Source organism: Eleutherodactylus coqui, chromosome 6 (genome assembly GCF_035609145.1).
Source record: "Eleutherodactylus coqui strain aEleCoq1 chromosome 6, aEleCoq1.hap1, whole genome shotgun sequence".
NCBI classification, from domain to species: Eukaryota; Metazoa; Chordata; class Amphibia; order Anura; family Eleutherodactylidae; genus Eleutherodactylus; species Eleutherodactylus coqui.
In genome coordinates, this window is record NC_089842.1 from 50,242,537 (window position 1) to 50,261,456 (window position 18,920).

General features: G+C 43.3%; 1 protein-coding gene across 1 annotated transcript in view; it reads left to right on the forward strand.

Annotated features, from left to right (window-relative positions):
• Positions 1-4,494: 4,494 nt before the first annotated feature.
• The window catches only part of TMEM240 (transmembrane protein 240), an 80,638-nt gene continuing 66,212 nt past the window's right edge, over positions 4,495-18,920 (forward strand). The window contains exon 1 of the mRNA XM_066572695.1: positions 4,495-4,586. Coding sequence (XP_066428792.1) covers positions 4,495-4,586 — 92 coding nt within the window. The remainder of the gene's footprint in view (positions 4,587-18,920) is intronic.

An 18,920-nucleotide genomic window follows, 5' to 3' on the forward strand; every position in this document is an offset into this window, starting at 1 on the left:
CTGCTCACTAAGGGGGTGCAGGATGCCCGCAGTGAGAAGGAAGAGGGGGGGGACACTACCCTTTCTTAGGATCTCCTCTCCAGATTGTGGGTGCATCTTCCTCCAACGCACGTTAAATTGCGGCTGGCGTATAAAATGCCAGTCTTAGTAAATTCCCCACTCTTGCCTCTATGAAGCCTCAGTAGGCTATACTGTACTTTGTATGGTTTTCTGTGCCCCAATGCAGCAGAAAACTCCCACTTGGCAGTCAGAATGCCCCACAGTGCCAATCTATAACACATTGGCTCTACCAAGAGAGAAATGAACGCGAATCTTTATAAAATGGCCTCATACTGATATCAGATCACGTCATTGATATATGTATTGCTTACACAGCAACGGAAATATTTAATCTATGCCCAGTATATAATTATACACTGAATGATCACTGCATGGGGAACAGCTGCTGCGTGACATCTTGTGATCAGTAACTCGGTACCATGTAATAGCCGTGACACGATCAACTCTCTGATAACGTGCTGACCTCTACTCTGCATTATATTGCTGACATATCCCATCATTGTGGGGGTACATAAAGTCTATGAAGGGCTGCAAATGGTTAGCAACTAGGGTAATGTAGTGGGCAGCGGTCAATGACGTATTTAGGCGGACCAGTGAACCGAACCCATGTCATGAGAACACCCACCCACATCAGTATGGAACCACCACCAGCCTGCGTAGTGTCTTGTTGATGATTGGGGTCCATTGCTTTATGGGGTCTACACCACATGCTAAAACAACTTGTACCATGACTCATCATACCATGCCACAAGTTGCCAGTCCTTTAGGGTCCAGTTAGCTACCGAACGAGCCCAGTGAGGTGCTGTGTCAGAGGCATCTGGTGGGTCTTCTGCTCCCATATCCCATGGAAGCTAAAGAACGCTGCACTGACCTGTATGTGTGTGGGGTCTCTTGCACTGAATGTGGACCCATGTCATTTATGCTGGAGTCGCTTGTGTGTTTGCATGGATGATTCTAGCCAGATGCTTCCATTCACAATCATTAAGTACCGTACCTGTGGGCACAAATGTGCAGTCCACTGTGGATCTTAATGCCCTCTATGACGTTTTCCTGGTACACACATGACATTAGGGATCGAGGAATGTGAAATGTCCACACAAGTTCGGAAATTGAATGTCCCGCCTGTCTGGCACCCACTAACCTGCCCCATACGAACTCCGATAATTCACGTCGCCTTGCCATGCCATGAGCATGCTGGTCAGTGGTCAGCCTCACTTACAAGATAATGCCGTACAATTTATACAAGTGTGGGTGCTCCCAAGCGCCCCCTAAATTTACACCGCTTCACTTTACATACTGCTATCTCTTGACTTTTGCCATGTCCGGTAACAGTACTATATATGCCTCTCTGCAGCAGAAAACTCCTAACATGCAGCCAGAATAACCTACAGAACTGATATATAACACGTTGGTTCTACCAAGAGAGAAATGAACGCTGCGGAATAAGTCGGCGCTATACAAATAAAGATTATTATTATCGCTGTATAATGGACTCCTACTTAGGTGTGTTTATAAGTATAAAATCAAATAATGCCAACTGTATCCTCAGCTCATAATGAGGGGTGACCAGAGACAAAGAACAATAATAGCATACGTTTTCTATATGGAATCAGCTCCTCAACCCCATCCCCAATGTAAAGTTCATCGCCCTGAAAATCTAAACCACCTGATTTGGGGCTGTTCCACTTCCCATTTTTAGCTGTTTTGCTGCAAGAAGCAGACAGCTCCGTACATTGTGCAGTGGTCCAGGTTGGTATTGCAGGCTGTGTCCCATTTACTTGTGTAGGACTCTCAGTCTGCGGTACCAACCCCTGGCACAATGTGCAGACCAATCTGCTTCCTGCAGCAAAACAAGTAGAATTAGAACACCTTTAGGCCTCCTTCACCCGAGCAGCGTATTGTAGACTGAGCAATGTTTTTATGTGTATGCATCAATGTATTTTACTGTACTTTTTGCGCTTGCCAGGCATTATCATTTGCGTGTGGCAAACAAAGACGCAATGAGTGAAATAGCTAATTAGTAGAATGAATTCCAGACGCATTCTTTTTTCTGTGCAATTACGCAGTTTCACGCACAGCCTGGCATATTTTGTGCGCATTTGTGCATCCCCATTGACTTCTATGGGGATTTTTGCTGCACAGATGCGCAGGAAAATAGAGCAAGCTGCGTTTTTTTGTGCAACAGAAATGCGCAGGAAAATATGTGCATGTGAATGAACCCACTGCAATCAATATGCGTGCAAACATACCAGTGCGAAGGAGTCCTTAAGGCCAAGAATATCGCATATCTCATATCAGAACACAGTTGTGGAAGCCTCTCCTTTCTCAGAAAAGCCAGGCTGCTGGTGAAAGATGGTGATCATAGGACTACAACATGCTACATGTTTACAAGTATTCAGACAATCAGTATTGTCTATTGCAAAACTACCACAAAGCAATAATAGTGCCCAAAGAATGCCCCTACAATGCCCAATATATAGGGCTGTATAGTACCTAAATAGAATGCAATACAGTGCCCTAATAATACCACCAGACCCTGCATAATACTACCCAGATCGCACAGGTCTTGCATCAGGGACACTGCTAGTTAAACCTGGCTGTGAATCATTCTGATGCAGGCACTGGCTCATTTGCCCTTTTGCTTTCCCTATTAACGGCCGACAATAGTTCTGACAGCTGGTATCCCAAATACACAGGTCCCTGCTCCCCTGGTGCATTCATGATCATTCTATATTACTGTGAATGGGTGAAAGATAAGCAGGAATGAATGGGAGGGAGGGGGTTGACCACTACTCTTGTAATCCAGATTAGATGTAGTGCAGCAGCTACAAATGTATAATCCCAAAATGACCAGTAGATGGTAGCAGCGAGTGAGCAACATGCACCATATACTGTACACCTATCTGTGAGCTGAAGTCACCTTAATGCACTGACGGGCATTCCAACCCCTTCTGTACAGAGTTTCATGGCACATCTTCAGTAGATATGGCACTTCTCTAATATATTCTACATCACACTAAAGGAATCTATCCTCTCATCCCGCTGTTAACCCCTTCACTGCCAGCATTAACATTTTAACCATATTTTACTGTATGTAAAATCTTATCTGCATTTTATCTATACGGATTTAACCCCTTCCTACTCCAGACGTCACCTACTCCTATAAATTGCTTCCTCTTAATGAGCCCTCATTAAATGGCTAATATGCATCCATCTGTCACTGCTAGTGTTGCAATTATAATAGCCCCCCCCCCCTCCCCCTTGCACCAACCTGGCTTCCATTCAGGTATATCATATACCAGTTTTGAAAGGGGTAGGGGGTGGGTGCTACCTTCCCTGAGTTCAGCGCTGCTATTCACTTAAAACAATGGCTGATGCTATTAGCATATTTTAGTAGGTGGAAGCCCAGTGGCTGCTACTGCATGGTGCAGAATATCAATTGTGGCTGCAATGTCACTAAGAGGGAACAGGGCGTGCAAGCTGCTGCTACACATCACGTTTACCTCTCTAGAGGGGGAACACAGCAGTGCCCCCCTACTTCCGCTGTGCTGTCTCCATCTGTCTATATACACCCTATAGATGCCTATTTTTTTTTTAAGGGGGGGAGGAAGGGAGCCTTCAGGAAGCCAAGGGAGACGGATGCCCACCAGCCTGTGCATTGCTTCTTCTATAGAGAACAACATCCAGGAGCCTTGAATTATTGATTGACTCTTTATTTTCTTGCCTTGGATCAATTGATGCAGAGAAGGGGTGTTTGCCATCCTTGCAAATGTGGCAGCCCTAAAACTCAGAGGCGGGGGGAAAAGCTTGACACATTGTTTTATAATGGGGGGGAGTCAAAGAAGGGCGATCAAGACTGAGACGACCCCCACACTTCCTTAAGAAAAGGAGGGAGGAGGGGGTCTTCTTTAATCCTTAAGGGGGTGCAGTACAGTAGTTTACCAACATGACTATATACATCTATATGTAACTGGATCGTTTCTGGTTCTTCTTCTTCAACATCAAGGATTGCAGCTTTTTTGGGGGGGAGGGGAGATGACCAATTCTGACCTTTGCGGAGAAGAGGGAGGAAATAGAAGAAGAGAACCGGCTTCTTTAGGGGAAATAGACACAACCTTGTCAATAGCATATATATGCACATGAGCGCAAACACCATGATATTTATGGTGCTGGGGGCGTCCATTGTTATGGTAAGAGGAACTCTTCTCACTTGATGTATTTGTAGCAATGTCATATTGACTCTATGTGCATCAGTATGTGTGTCGGTGTGTGTGTGTGTCGGTGTGTGTGTATGTGCTTTGTGTGTCCTTTAGTGGCAGCATTGTCAAGACTGCTCCAGTCTTTTTTAGCCAGCAAACTAGAGTCAATGTTTTATTCCATCTAGAGTTGACCAGATGCCTTGGTTATGGGCTCTTACAGGCAATAGCTTGCTTGATGGACATGAACGCTCTTTTGGACCGATTTCACAATTATATCTTACCGCATTTAAGAGGGGAAGACCGGGTTTGTCACTGCAACTGTGGAAGGTGAGTCCCTCTTGCATTTTTTTCTCTGTCTCTCTCTCTCTTTTCCTTGCATCTGCCTGTCTGTGATAATCCACGTAGGAATGAATGGGGAATGCGCCTGCTTCCAGCACCATGGACCGGGTTCAGCTCTATGGGCAGATCGCACCTGTGCTAAGTTCAGCAGCATGGGCAGCTCACACCTGTGCCGTTTTCAGCACCATGGGCAGATCACACTTGTGTTAGCTTCAGCAGCATGGACCGATCACACTTATACTGCTTTTAACACTATCTACACCTCACACTCAGTTGTATGGACAGATCACACTTGTGTTAAGTTCAGCAGCATGGGCAGTTCACACCTGTGTCGTTGTCAGCACCATGGGCAGATCGCATTTATACTGCTTTTAACACTAGGTACACCTCCCACTTGTGTAAGGCTCAAAAGTATGGACAGATCACACTCACACTGCTTTTAACACTATCTACACCTCACACTCAGTAGTATGGACAGGTCACACTTGTGTTACATTCAGCAGCATGGGCAGCTCACACCTGTGTTGTTGTCAGCACCATGGGCAGATCACATTTGTGTAAGGCTCAGTACCGTGTTTCCCCGAAAATAAGACAGTGTCTTATATTTATTTTTGTTCAAAAAGGTTTAACTTTTTTTTTACATGTATAGCTGCCTGGACACTATTTAAATTGACTTTTTAAATTAACTGTTAGCAGGGCTTAATTTTGGAGTAGGGCTTATATTTCAAGCATCCTCAAAAAGCCTGAAAAATCATTTTGCATCCTCAAAAATTCTGGAAAATCATGCTATGTCTTATTTTCAAGGAAACAGGGTAGTATGGGCAGATCACACTAGTGTTAGGTTCAGCAGCATGGACAGATCACACCTATGTCGTTTTCAGCACCATGAGCAGATCACACTAGTGTTAGCTTTGGCAGCATGGACAGATCACACTTATACTGCTTTTAACACTATCTACACCTTACACTCAGTAGTATGGACAGATCCCACTTGTGTTAAATTTAGCAGTATGGGCAGATCACACCTGTGTCGTTTTCAGCACCGTGGGCAGATTACATTTGTGTAGGGCTCAGTAGTATGAACAGATCACACTTGTATTACGTTCAGCAACATAGACAGCTCACACCTGTTTCCTTTTCAGCACCATGGGCAGACCACACTTACACTGGTTTTAACATTACCTACACCTCACACTTGTGTAAGGCTCAGTAGTATGGACAGATTACACTTGTGTAAAGCTCTGTAGTATGGACAGATCACACTTGTGTAAGGTTTAGCATTATGAACATGTCACAGTTGTGTTTATTTCAGTTCCTTGCACACTTGGGTTAGGTTCAGCTTTATGGATTCCTTACACTTGTGAGAATTACCACCTTTTGCAAATCACACTAGTGTTGATTTCAGAACCATGGACACCTTGCACTTCAACTCTATGGACACAACACATTTGGGTTAAATTCAGCATCACAGACCACAATTGTGTAAGGTTCAGCACTAAGGATAGTGCACACTTGTGCTGGTTTTCGCACCATGGATACTTGTGTAAGGAGCACTTTTATAAAGAGCACTTGTGTAAGGACACTGGTGTTTTCGCACCATGGACACAGTAGTATGGAGAAATCACACTTGTGTAAGGACATATCACAGTTGTGTTGAGTTCACCTCATTGGACACTCGTATGTTTAGCTCTATAGACACATTACACCTGTGTAGGATTCATCACACCTGTGTACATTTGAGCACTATGGACAGATCACACGTGTTATCATTTCAGCACCATGGACATATTCCATGCGTGTTCTTTCACATACCAAGGAGTGGTCTCACTTTTGTTGGTTTTAGCCCCATTAACAGGTGTTGGTTTCCGGGTCTGAACGTTGCCTGTTGTGCTGTATAATTTATGAAGCAACCTCTCTCCACCCTCTTTCTTATGTCCTATTTGCATGATCACAACGCAGTTCATTTAATTTACTCCTCATCACTTTAACACCCCGACCTTGATTCCAGGGGCCTATAGCAATGCACTAATGGTTAATACTGATGCATCATTTTATTCATGTTACTGCTAAGGTTATTCTGCATGGAATCCATTTTAAACTCCAAATGCAATACTAATGCTTTGACTTGATTGCGAATAAGGGGAATCCCAAGCTTGGATGATAACATGTTTGTGCCTGAATGCTGATGCATACTGCAGTTGTTAATTTACCTTGGACTCATGATGGCTTTGGCTATGCTAGCACTCATGTGGGACAAACTTATTCAACTGTTGTACTATATCTCACCAAGTTCAGCTGTATGATTGTAGTAGCAGTAGACCCTTATTGGGAAACAATGCTGCCATGTCACCAGGGGACTATTCCATTTTAATATTAACCTAAACTGTCATTCCACAGGACTAACCCATATTGTGCCCAATATTAGTAGTTTTCCATTTTAAAGTCATGTGACCCTAACTTTTCAGAGTAGTGTCCGTCCTATCAAGATATAGACATCCAGCTTACTTCCAATGATCATAGGTTTTTGGTCTGTTTCCATACATTTGCCTGAGTATTCTGTAAATATGTGGTCTCCATCCAATCTGTGACTCCACAGCTGTAATTCGTAGCATTTGCAGTTTTGCTGCTACAATCAGTTGTACTTGGCTATATGAGCAGCAGATATACAGGGTGTAATCAAAAAGATGATCCAACACTATATATTCTATATATACTGGTGTCCCATATTGGAATAGCAAGAGTGTACTTGAATAGCAAGACCTGGATCCATTACACAATGGTATCACACATGGGCCCCCGGGGGCCCCCGAACATGAATTTTAATTTTTTGGCCCCTGTAAGAGATAGAGAGTAAAACCCAATTGCAAAGTTGAAGAGTAGCATGGGAGAGGTAGTAATTCGCTTTCTGCATTTCTCTATGTCCCGTGGGATGGCGGCTATGACCAAAGTAAGGAAAGGGTACTCGAACTGGCCTCCTTCGGCTATGATACATACATGCAGCCGTTGTTGGACCCGTGTTCATTCCAAGGACTCTCAGCAAGGATTGGTACCTGAATCCCCTGCAGACAACGGTGGATGACTTCCTGGATAATCTGCCCCTATTGTAGCAGAAGGAGGCCACTTTGAGTACGCTTTTCTTACTGCAGTCATAGCAGCAGACCCATGAGACTTAGACAGACGCGGAAAGCAGATTTCTGCTTCTTACATGCTACTTCTCAACTTTGCAATTGGGTTTTACTCTCTATCTCTGACAGGGGTCGCAACTGTAAATTAAAATCCATATTCCAGAGCCCCCTGGGGCCTGAGCGCCATCCCATCTATGCCTTCCTTCAATATAGGATACCAGTATTGAGATACAGTGCTGGATCACTCTTTTTGACTGCACCCTGTATATGTCTTTAAGAATTGGGGCAGTCTAAATTCCGCTTTCTAATCAGATTGCACACAATATTTTTATTCTAAGATTACTGATAAATGTAATGGCGCGATCAGCGGAGGAACGTATGGAACATTTCATGGAGGGGACATTTTTTTCAACTGGGGTAAGAGGGCAGACTCCTAATAGTAGGTTATGGGCATAAATGCATCAATAATCTTGGCAGAGGCGATGCATGGCAGAGCAGTCACAGAGTAAAGAAGTTGTAATGCAACAAATAAAAAGCAGAATCCTGAGTTTACCTAATAATGTGAAGGGGGGCGTCAGGATTTATTTGGAGCTGTGTAGTAAATATATCAAGTGCTCGTTGGATGATGTATTTTACTCCACACTGTCACCGCAGGGGCACTTATTTTAGATTAGATCTATTTATATATGTATTGAATTTGGATATCTTTAGTCCCACATATCTATACACAGCCTTCCATAGAAATCCTGTTAGTATTAGTTGGTGCAAGTGGAAACCTCACTTATCATACCATATGTAATACATGTCATTTTCATATTTTGCCACCCTGCAAAGTTAATGGGGGTCAAAGTCCACAAAAATACCCAAGCTATGGAAGGTCATCAAAACCACAACATCTAGTAAACCTGTTTGTGACTAGAAGGTCATAAAATCATATTCATGTATATATATGTATAGTGCCCGGGCACATAGATTTAAATTTGGCGTGACTTAGAGAGATCTGAAAATCAGATTTCTGCTTCTGACATGCTACTCTTCAATGTTGCAATCGGGTTTTAGGGCTTCTAGCCACCAGCGTTTTTTTAAACACTGCGATATCGCTGCGTTAAAAATACACTAGTGGGTTGAAGCCCTTACTATCTCTCTCTCTTATAGGGGCCACAGACCCATGTTTTGGAGCATAGTGCTGGATCACTCTTTTGACTGATATATATATATATATATATATATATATATATATATATATATATATATATATATATATATATATATATGATATCTGCATGTTGCAGCACGATACGTAACACAAGGAATTGTTATGTGAGCCCCCAACATTATACTGGGTGATATTCTTAAGCCGCTCTCACACGTGTATTAACAAAGCGCCTTGTTCAAAATTGCTGCATTTTACCGCAATTTCGAGTGGCGTTTTTAAAAGCACTGTACAGCTTTTGACAGCGTTTTTTTAACGTACCCCATCATTGTGATGAGGTGCATAAAAAAGAGCTAAAATGCACGTAAATTAAAAAGACAGCGCTTGAAAATCACGGTGAGGCCCTATTGAAATCAATGGGAGTGTTGTACAGCGGTCTGTGTGAGAACGGCCTTAGAATGTATATATATTTCATACTAAGTTTTCTCCTTAAGGCATGTTCACACAATGGGATTGGGACTTCGGAGGAGAATTTTCTGCATTCATTCTACCTCCATAAACCAAGTAAAATTCCACAGCTTTCTGCCGCGGTTTTTGACACGGATTTACGTGTGGATTTTACGCTGTCAATGGGCAAAATGTCGAATTCCAATGCAGGAAATCGCTTTTTCGTGTCAGGAAGTGACGTGTCACTTCTTGATGCAGAGGTGATTTTCCACATTGGAATTTCGCAGAAGGATTTTGCCCATTGAAAGAGTAAAATCCAAACATAAATTTGCGTCAAAAACCGCGGTGAAAAAGAACAGATTTTGACGTGCTTTTTTTGGGCGAAATGTGCCGTAGAAAATTCTGCAGTGATTCTGCTGTGTGAACAAACGCTTACTGCTCGAGGGGTCACCAGGCAAGAAGCTGGTCACATGGTGTCCCCCAGCTCGGACCCCCAACGATCAGCTGGGAAGGAAAGTGTGACAAAGTGTTCAATTTCACTGCAGCGCCTCTATAGGGAAAGTGAAGCATTACATAGTTCCCATTGGAATCAATGGGCTGTCCATGTAATGCAGCGACATGCTGGGTCCTCTAGAGAATGATACCTTAAGCTGGCCATTATGACACATAAGTGTGATGATATGAAGGATACTAATTCTCTAATTGAAGGGATTTTTAAAAACTTGCCATGGCAAAATTAAAACTTTGCAATATGGCAAAATTAAAAAATAAGCATTAGCTGCCTGGCAAAGTCACCCTGTACACCTGCTCTAATGCGTCAATGGTCGTCAATAGTCTTTGTTTACTTTTCCTACAGTGATGTCGTACATCCACATGACCACTGCACCCAATCACTTGGCCCGAGCAGTGATGCCTGCATTTATGACACGTGACTGCTGAGGCCAGTGATTGGCTGCAGTGGTCACATGGATTTATGTGATGCCATTTCTGAAGGACTTGTAGGCAAAGAAGAGAGGGGAACAACAGAATGTCAGCTCTGGGGCATCAGGGGGATTTTAAAGGAGTTGTATCAAGATTATAAATTATCCCCTATCCATAGGATAGGGGATAACTTGCTGATCAGTGAAGGTCTCACCAATGAGACCCCCACTGATCTTGAGAGCGGGGGGCCCTGTGTCCAGCTCTGCCTGTCACTACGAGGGTTGCTTCCTTCCCCCGCAGTGACGTTGGAATGAATGCAAAGTTGCTGCATTAACTTCAACGGTGCTGACGGAAACTGACGAGCGCTCGCCACTCAGCTATCTCCGCAGTCCCACTAAAAGTGAATGCAGCGTCAGCGCGCTTCAATGACCGGCACTTCATTCTGTCTCCTCCTTACCACAGGGTGCAATAATCCTGCAGTGAGAAGGACAGGGAAACCGGGACCCCCATTCACGAGATCGTCGGCGGTGTCAGCGGTTAGGCCCACGCTGATCAGCAAGTTATCCCCTATTTTGTAGATAGCGAATAACTTGTTATTCTGGTCCGATCCCTTTAAAGATAGCAAAAGAGTAAGGGAATATAAACCTTAGGTAAACCTATTGGTTTAATGCAGTCTTGACCAACCAGTGATGTTGTACCTGCATGGGAACTAAAGCTTTCCGCATGCTCTGTTATACTGTGCCGTCAGGGTATACTGGGTGTTGTAGTTTCTAGACAACCAGAGAGCTAGATGTTTTATATTACCCTACGTCATCTTTAAAGAGGCCATCTTGAATCCCCTGAGACCTTGTCTTGATATGAACTGCGCTGGAGTAAGATGTGCCAGATTTTTAAGATATGCCTACTCCCTAATGAATTTGGCACATCTTATGTGAGTCCATGCATCAAAAAAAAAAATCTATGCTAGCCTAAAGATTGGCAGCATCATTTCCACCAGTTTCCAGCTAAATCATGGTAAATATGTTGGGCTGCGAGAGGTCGTGCCACCTCCCGCTGAGCCATGAAAAGTGGTGAATGTGCAGAAAAAAACTAAAAAGTTGCAATTCTTTGGTGCAAAAGATGCATACGCGAAAATTAGCAACTAGTGTTGAGTGAACGAAAAACAGTTGAAGCCTGTTTCAAATTAAACTTTGCTAAAAGTTTGGTTAAGTGCAAAAATGAACCTTGGGTGGCTCATCTCAGCTGAACCCACTAAAACAACTTCTTCTTCTTCTTTCTCCTTCTTCTTTCTCCCTCTTCTTCTTTCTCCCTCTTCTTTCTCCCTCTTCTTCTTCTTCTTTCTCCCTCTTCTTCTTCTTCTTCTTTCTCCCTCTTCTTCTTCTTTCTCCCTCTCCTTTTTCCTTCTTCTTCTTTCTCCCTCTCCTTCTTCCTTCTCCCTCTCCTTCTTCTTCTTCTTTCTCCCTCTCCCTCTCCTTCTTCTTCTTCTTTCTCCCTCTCCTTCTTCCTTCTCCCTCTCCTTCTTCTTCTTTATTCTTCTTCTTTCTCCCTCTCCTTCTTCCTTCTCCCTCTCCCTCTTCTTCTTCTTCTTTCTTCTTCTTCTTCTTCTTCTTCTTCTTCTTCCATCTCCCTCTCCTTTTTCTTCCTCTTTCTTTCTTCTTCTGTTATAGAGGGCTTTTATGGCTCTTAGACAGTGTTATACACCAGTTTTAGGGGTATTGGTGAACTTTTGCTTCAGTTCAAACTAACTAGGACTGAACTGAACATTTTGCTGAAATTCAGCAAACAGGCTGAACCAAACTTTTCAAAAGTTTGTTCACCACTATTAGCCACTTTTGAATGCCAGAAAACTGACGCCAGTGCCTTGATAAATCAGAGCCTACATATCTCAATAAGCCTTTTATACCACTTCTGTGACCTCCTCCTTGCAATACCAGCAGTGATCAAAGTCTTCAGTTCTCTTCGGCTGACCTCTCACATGTGTGATGCATCCATACTTGTGGAAATACTTAATTGACATACATTGTATACATCTCCTTTAATTGTATTTGTGTTAACACTTAGCCCCAACAGTAAATGCTGGTGATGATATACTGTCTTGGATAAGAAATTACGCAGCTTTAATGTAACTGTAATCCTTTGGGTCACTATGATAGATAAGGGCAAGGGATGCAGTTCTGCAATTACGAGGCCATAAATGAGTATTGATGTGTAAGACGTTGATACAGTGCAATTGGCTGCCCATCAAGGAAATAGACTAATATCTGCGGGGGGAAAAAAAATATTTTAGTAATGGAGTGATAATGCAGGATACTTGGAAGAATAGCTGATGACTATGAGGAAGATTGGGGACTCACAGCCAATGCAATACTTGCAGCAAGGAGGTTAGGATAACCCTGCTGGGTGATCACTGATGTGCTATAGATAGCTAGAATGCACAACCTCTTCTGGCCCTAGAGCCACATCGTCATACTGTACCACTCCCAAGGGCTGCAAAAACACTTAAGCCCTTCTTTCTGCAGTACTTTTTTGTTTTCCCCTCTTTTTTTTTGCCTCCCCACTTTCAAAAACTCCGCCCCCTTTATTTTTTCCGGTTTCATATCTACATGAGGGCTTGTTTTTTTATGGGACGAGTTGTATTTTTCAATGGTACCATTTAACTAACCATATCATGTGATCGAAAAGTTTTTAAAAACCTCTGAGTGGGGAGAAATGGGAAAAAAAAGTAATTGCACCATTTATGGGTCACAAAATTTTTGACGACATTCGTGCTACAGTAAATATGATGTTATCTATATCCTACAGGTCAGTACAATTATAGCGATATCAAAATTATATAGTTTTTTAATTTACAAGGCTCCCAAAAAAAATGCCCCCCCCAAAAAATTTGCTATTTGTCGCCATCTTTTGACCTCCATAACTTTTTTTATTTTGTCACCAATCGGGTTGTATGCACGTTTTGTGCACGGTAACCGGTAGTTTTTATCATTTTGGCATACGCACAACTCTTTAATCCCTTTCTCTTCAATTTTTTCTTGATATGGGAAGACCAAAAAAGTGCAATTGTGGCATTGCGTACATTTTTTATAGTGTTGTTCACCGTGTGGGATAAATAATGTGATATTTTAATAACCTGCACTTTTGTAGATGCAGTGGTAACAATTTTTTATTTTAAATTTTCTTCTTGAGGCAACTGGGAAAAGTGTCTGTTGTTGGTGGTGGTGGGGATTAAAGTTTTAATATGTCTTAATTTTTTAAGTAAAAAAATGGATTTAACTCATTTTGACATTTTTCTATAGCTCCCCACAAGGGACTTGAATTTGTGATTGTTGAATCCCTCATATTCTAACAAGCAGTCTATTAAGACATACCACAGGCATGCCTTAATAGGCAATCATTCAGGACAGACCAGGGGACTTCAGAAAGCCGTGGGCTGCCATGACATCCAAACATTATCTCAGGTTTGAGACCCTTGAACATGAATTGTGCCATTTAAAGGGTTACAGCCATGATCGTCATGAACGCTGATTGTAGCTGTTGCGCGCGGCTGTCCAATGTCAAAGATGGCTGACATCTGGCATATCATGTAGCGGACTCGACTGCCCAGACAATATCCAACATATGCCATACATATATGGCGCACTTTGGGTAGGAGTTAAAGGGATATTCCCATCTGAGATATTTGTGGCATATCTAAAGGATATGTCAAAAATGGCTGATGGGTGAACGTTGCACTTGTAGAACGCCCACTTATTGGAAAAATGGAGGAACCTTTCTACTCTAATTAGCACTCCAGAGAAGTGGGGTCTCTACACAGTAGATGTTGGGTGTTGTGGTAGCCACCTGGCATTTTGAATCTCCCATAAATTACAATGGAGAGAGAAACAACCACCTCTTTCTGATATGCTCCTTTCTGGAGAGTAAAACGGGTCAATGGACCCCATTTTCCTAATATATATGGGGGACTCAGAGATGGTCACACAGAGCACTATTAGTATACGCCTGTTCCTGCTTCTGAGCATTGTGCCACGTCTCTTCTCTCTGGCATGGACACTACACATGAGCAGTCACATGCGATGATTTCTGTGCCCAGATGACTGGGGCTACACAGATTGGCATCGCGGGCTACATGTAGCTCCCAGACCGCAGGTTGTACACCTCGGTTGTAGAGGAGGAATGCATGCACACAAGTTATAGGACACAGATCAATACCCACTAATGGGCTTAAAGTGACCCACTGGGCCTGGACAAACGGAGATGGCTATGCCCGCTTCTCTGCCTGCCCGGTCCACGCTGTGTATTAGGGTTTAAACAGATGAACGTAATACACTGTGATTTTTCGAGCGGGAAAGTCTTGAGCACATATTGCATAGAGTAGAGCCCATTGATTTCAAGGGGTTCATTCTCACTTCTTTGTATTGCACCCATAGTTTTCAAAAACAGGACCTGCTCTATCTTGTGCATGTTTGCACACCAAGGAGCCCTATAGAGGTCTATTGAAGGTGCGCAAACACGCACACCTGCATGCAAGGGTATGTGCTAAACGTAGCTCATACCCGCGATCACCAGCAGCGGGTTAAGCTAATTAGCCCTTTAAATCAGGGAGGAGTCATTCCCCCACCTATATGGATGAACGGTGCCTGCAGAAATGCGCTCTGTAATTGCACAAGCGCAAAATACACTTATTGATTGCGCAAAAACTTTGCGTGGGAGTGAGTGTATTGCATAACACGCTCGTCTCTCAAAGGCCTCAGTATGTATTAGGGCTTAAACAGATGGGCAAGTGAAAATTATAGCTGTATAATGGTCCAAAATGGAACCATTGATGTAGAAAAAAACAGAAAATGTTTTTTTCTTTTATCTCTGACCATGTAAACTGTGCGCCATAGTGCAAGAAATTGAAAAAAAATGCAAGAAGTTAATATTACGTTCGATAAAGATCGGACAGGACCGAAGTGCTGGAAAGATGTAGCAAGTCCTATCTTTTCTTGGGCGTGGTATTCGCGCCTAAAAAAAAAACAAGTAAAAACGAAACCATTGAAATCAATAGTTTCATCCCATCATGCGGCCATGATTTTCATGGTCGCATAACGGGACTTAAGTTCCCTTTGCAATCCAATTTGGGATTCAGGATTTCCTAGGGGGCTTTCTCTTTCTGCCATTATACAATGCCACCATCTGCTGGCTAGAGCCAGTACTGCGGTATGGGACATGCTGGAGAGGCCCCTGACAACAGAGCGGCCAGTAATATACAGTAAGAATACCCTGCCGGACGTCTTCCGACATCGGAGCTGTACAGCCTTCAATCAGAATGTCTTTAGACTTCAGACAGTGGCTTGGAAAGAGTTAAACACGTTCGTTTGTTAAAGCCCTTAACCACAGCCTCCTGCCAACATGCATAAAGATGCAGTGAATACGCATGCAACTGTGTATGTGCGCATATTCACGGGATCCCGTAGAATGTAATGGATGCTTTCGGTCCTTGAATACACACAAAAATAGGACACGCTGCGATTTCTTTTTCACGCAACTGAAAGTTGCGTAAAAAATATGCTCGCCTGAGTACTCCAATGCAAATCAATGGGGTTCGATCTGTCCAAATTACACACATAAAAAAATACGTGTGCAATACGGACCGAAAATACATTCATGTGAATGAGCCCTAAAACTACCAATGCATAGTGTGCATCGGATCGTCAGATAAGCGCTGCCGCCATCTTTATCCGGGAGCGTCGCTTTGCAGGGAATGTACTAGCAGAAAATGACATTATTCAAATCAGAATGTTATTATAAATATAATTTTGAACATTTTTAATGCAGTTTTTATTTTTTCTGTGACTATCCAGATGAAAACAATTTTGAAATATTCCAGTTTTCGCATTAGCCATTGGAGGGCAAACAATAGGCTGACATTTCCTCTTCACTGCGGCCCATTTTTTTTACTTCAGGGACTAAATTGGAATATGGTCAGCAGCAGAGGTGTAACTTGAAGCTCCTGGGCCCCAATACAAAACCTGTAACAGGGCCCCCAACTAAAATGCTTTATTCATTGTACTGGGCTCCCTACATGAAGAGGAGCGGCCCCATGGGCCCCCTAGGGCTCCTGGGCCCGGGTGCAGCCGCATCCCCTGTAGTTACGCCAGTGGTCAGCAGAGCTATGGCAAAAACAGACGGGCGCATGCGTTTATACGCCCAACACTACGGGACGCATTATTGCATGATCCGGGAAAGGGGGGGGGGGGGGGGTTGACTATTCAAACTCTGCACTACATAGTAACATAGCATGTTAGACTGAAAGGAGACATTGTCCATCTAGTTCAGCCTGTTTCCACCCCCCCCCTTGTTGATCCAGTGGAAGGCAATAAAAACCTCAATGAGGCAGAAGCCAATTAGCCCATTCGGGGGAAAAAATTCCTTCCCGACTCCAAAATGGCAATCAGACTATTCCCTGGATCAACGTTTGAAAGTTCCTACTGGACTCCAAGACCCGGATCAACAACCCCGCTGGTTATTTAATGTCTATGTCCTATAACATAATAGCGCCCTAGAAACCCATCTAGTCCCCTCTTGAACTCCTCTACAGATTTTTCCATCACCACGTCCTCAGGTAGAGAGTTCCACAGTCTCACTGCTCTTACAGTAAAGAACCCCCTTCTGTGTTGGTGATGAAACTCCCCCTCGCACCCCCCTGCTCGCTGCCGCAACTCACCTCTCACCCGTGCCGGCAGCCGTATCTTTTCTTCCGAGCGGGCAGGTACTCGCTAAGGACAATGCTCGCTCGAGTAATTGCCTTTAGCGAGTATACTCGCTCATCTCTAGTCCTGTCCTATCCTCCTCGCATAAGTATTAAGGGCTGTGATAATCATGGCCGCATAACGGGACAAAACCAAACCACTGGTATCAATGGATTTCAATGCTTTTGTTTTCGCTATCGGGATTCTTGGCCATTAATTGTACGGGCGCATGTGCACCATCTCTCACAAAAACAGGACTTGCCCTATTTTTCCAATGTGTAGTATTAACTATGTGCAGGAAAGATCGGGCAGCACCTATTTTGCCGTTATTTTTTTCAAACTACTGCGCTATAACACAGAGTTTGAACGACTGTCGAGAGTCAGGCGCAACTATGTTCTGCACCGGCGAGCGTAGTTGCGCATACGGCTTTTTTGAAACCGTCCTGAAGGAATGATATCCGAGGTGACAATCTGCAACTAAAGGGTTTCTTCACAAGATCGTGTTTGCGCAGTTATTTGCGCACAAAAAAAATCTGCGCGTTAACGGAGAGAATACAACCCATTGATTTCAATGGATTTATTCTCATAAGCGTGTTTTGCACGCGCATTTATTGTGCGCAGGAAAAAGTAGGAACCGCTCTATTTTCCTGAGTTTTGCACACCAAAAGTACCATAGGAGTCTATGGCACCCCCACCAATCTTGAGAACATGGGTCTTGGAGGTCCTCACATGAATGAAAGGGCATTGAGCATGTGCACCATCTCTCCATGCATAACAATAGGACACTGAAGATAGTTGAGTTCAATTCCTGCAGGGACCTTTGGGACCCTCATTTTCAGGATTAGTGGAGGTACCAAAGGTTAAACCCCCACTGAACAAAACATTATCCCCTATCATAGCACAACTCCTTTAAAATGACCTTCCGGTTTTGGGAAAAAATCCTGTCCCGGGGACATGAGGGTTTATTAGCTGAAAAAGTTCTCTAGCGCCCCTCTGATCGGTCAGTTTCAGGCTCTGTTTTTGGCAGTCGAAGATGGCTGCAGCAATTTTCTTACTACCTAATGCACATGGTGCACTGCTTTCTGATTGGCCAGTGCTGATCACATGAGCATCTCTGGCCAGCCATAGAGCAGGTATAATGCATTAGTAGTCTAACTCTATGCAGTCTGAAGATGAAGTCGGCCATCTTGGAAAGTCAAAAAGAGGATCTAGAACTGACGGATCGTAGGGACGGCTGAAAAGAACAGCTGCAAGTAATTTACCCCGTCCGCCTCCCTGCTGCTCCTAGGACAGACTTTTGTTCGAAAACTGGAGGGTCACTTTAACTTTCATCACTTGTAGCTGCGATAAAGCACACACAGCTCCACTTTCCATAGTGACAAAACAGGGAGGAAGTGTGCGGCTCCAATATGGCCGCTCTCACAGAAGTTTTTTAATAAATAGTCTCAGCTAAGAAAAAAATAAACACAATTATCTCTCTTCTAACGACGTACATCTCATTAATGGAGCACTAATTAGATACATTCATCCTCAAGAATTTATGCAAGTTTATGTAAGTCTTCTGTAAGTTTTCTGGCAGAGAAAGGAGGGATCCATCAGCTTCTGGTCTCCTCCATTTCTGCTTAGGGCTGATTTTAAGGGGCTTAGACAAAGAGGTTTAGTTGGTTTGATTTTTTTTTATCCTTTGCGTTCCAGCAGGAGAGAAAAAAGGATGAATGCCGAGCTGCATATAATTATTAGTGGTTCCAGTATTTTTCCATCTGTCCCAGTTTTACTGCAGGTTGGCAAGGAGTACGGGGAGTAACATCACTGCAGCATCAGACTAGTCAGGATTTGTTTGTAACCATGGAGACACATAACTCTGCATAGGAGCTGTAAACATGAAACAATGGGAAGTTTTTCTTTTATTCCAAACTATTTGCAAAGTTGCTTCATTTTTTTCACA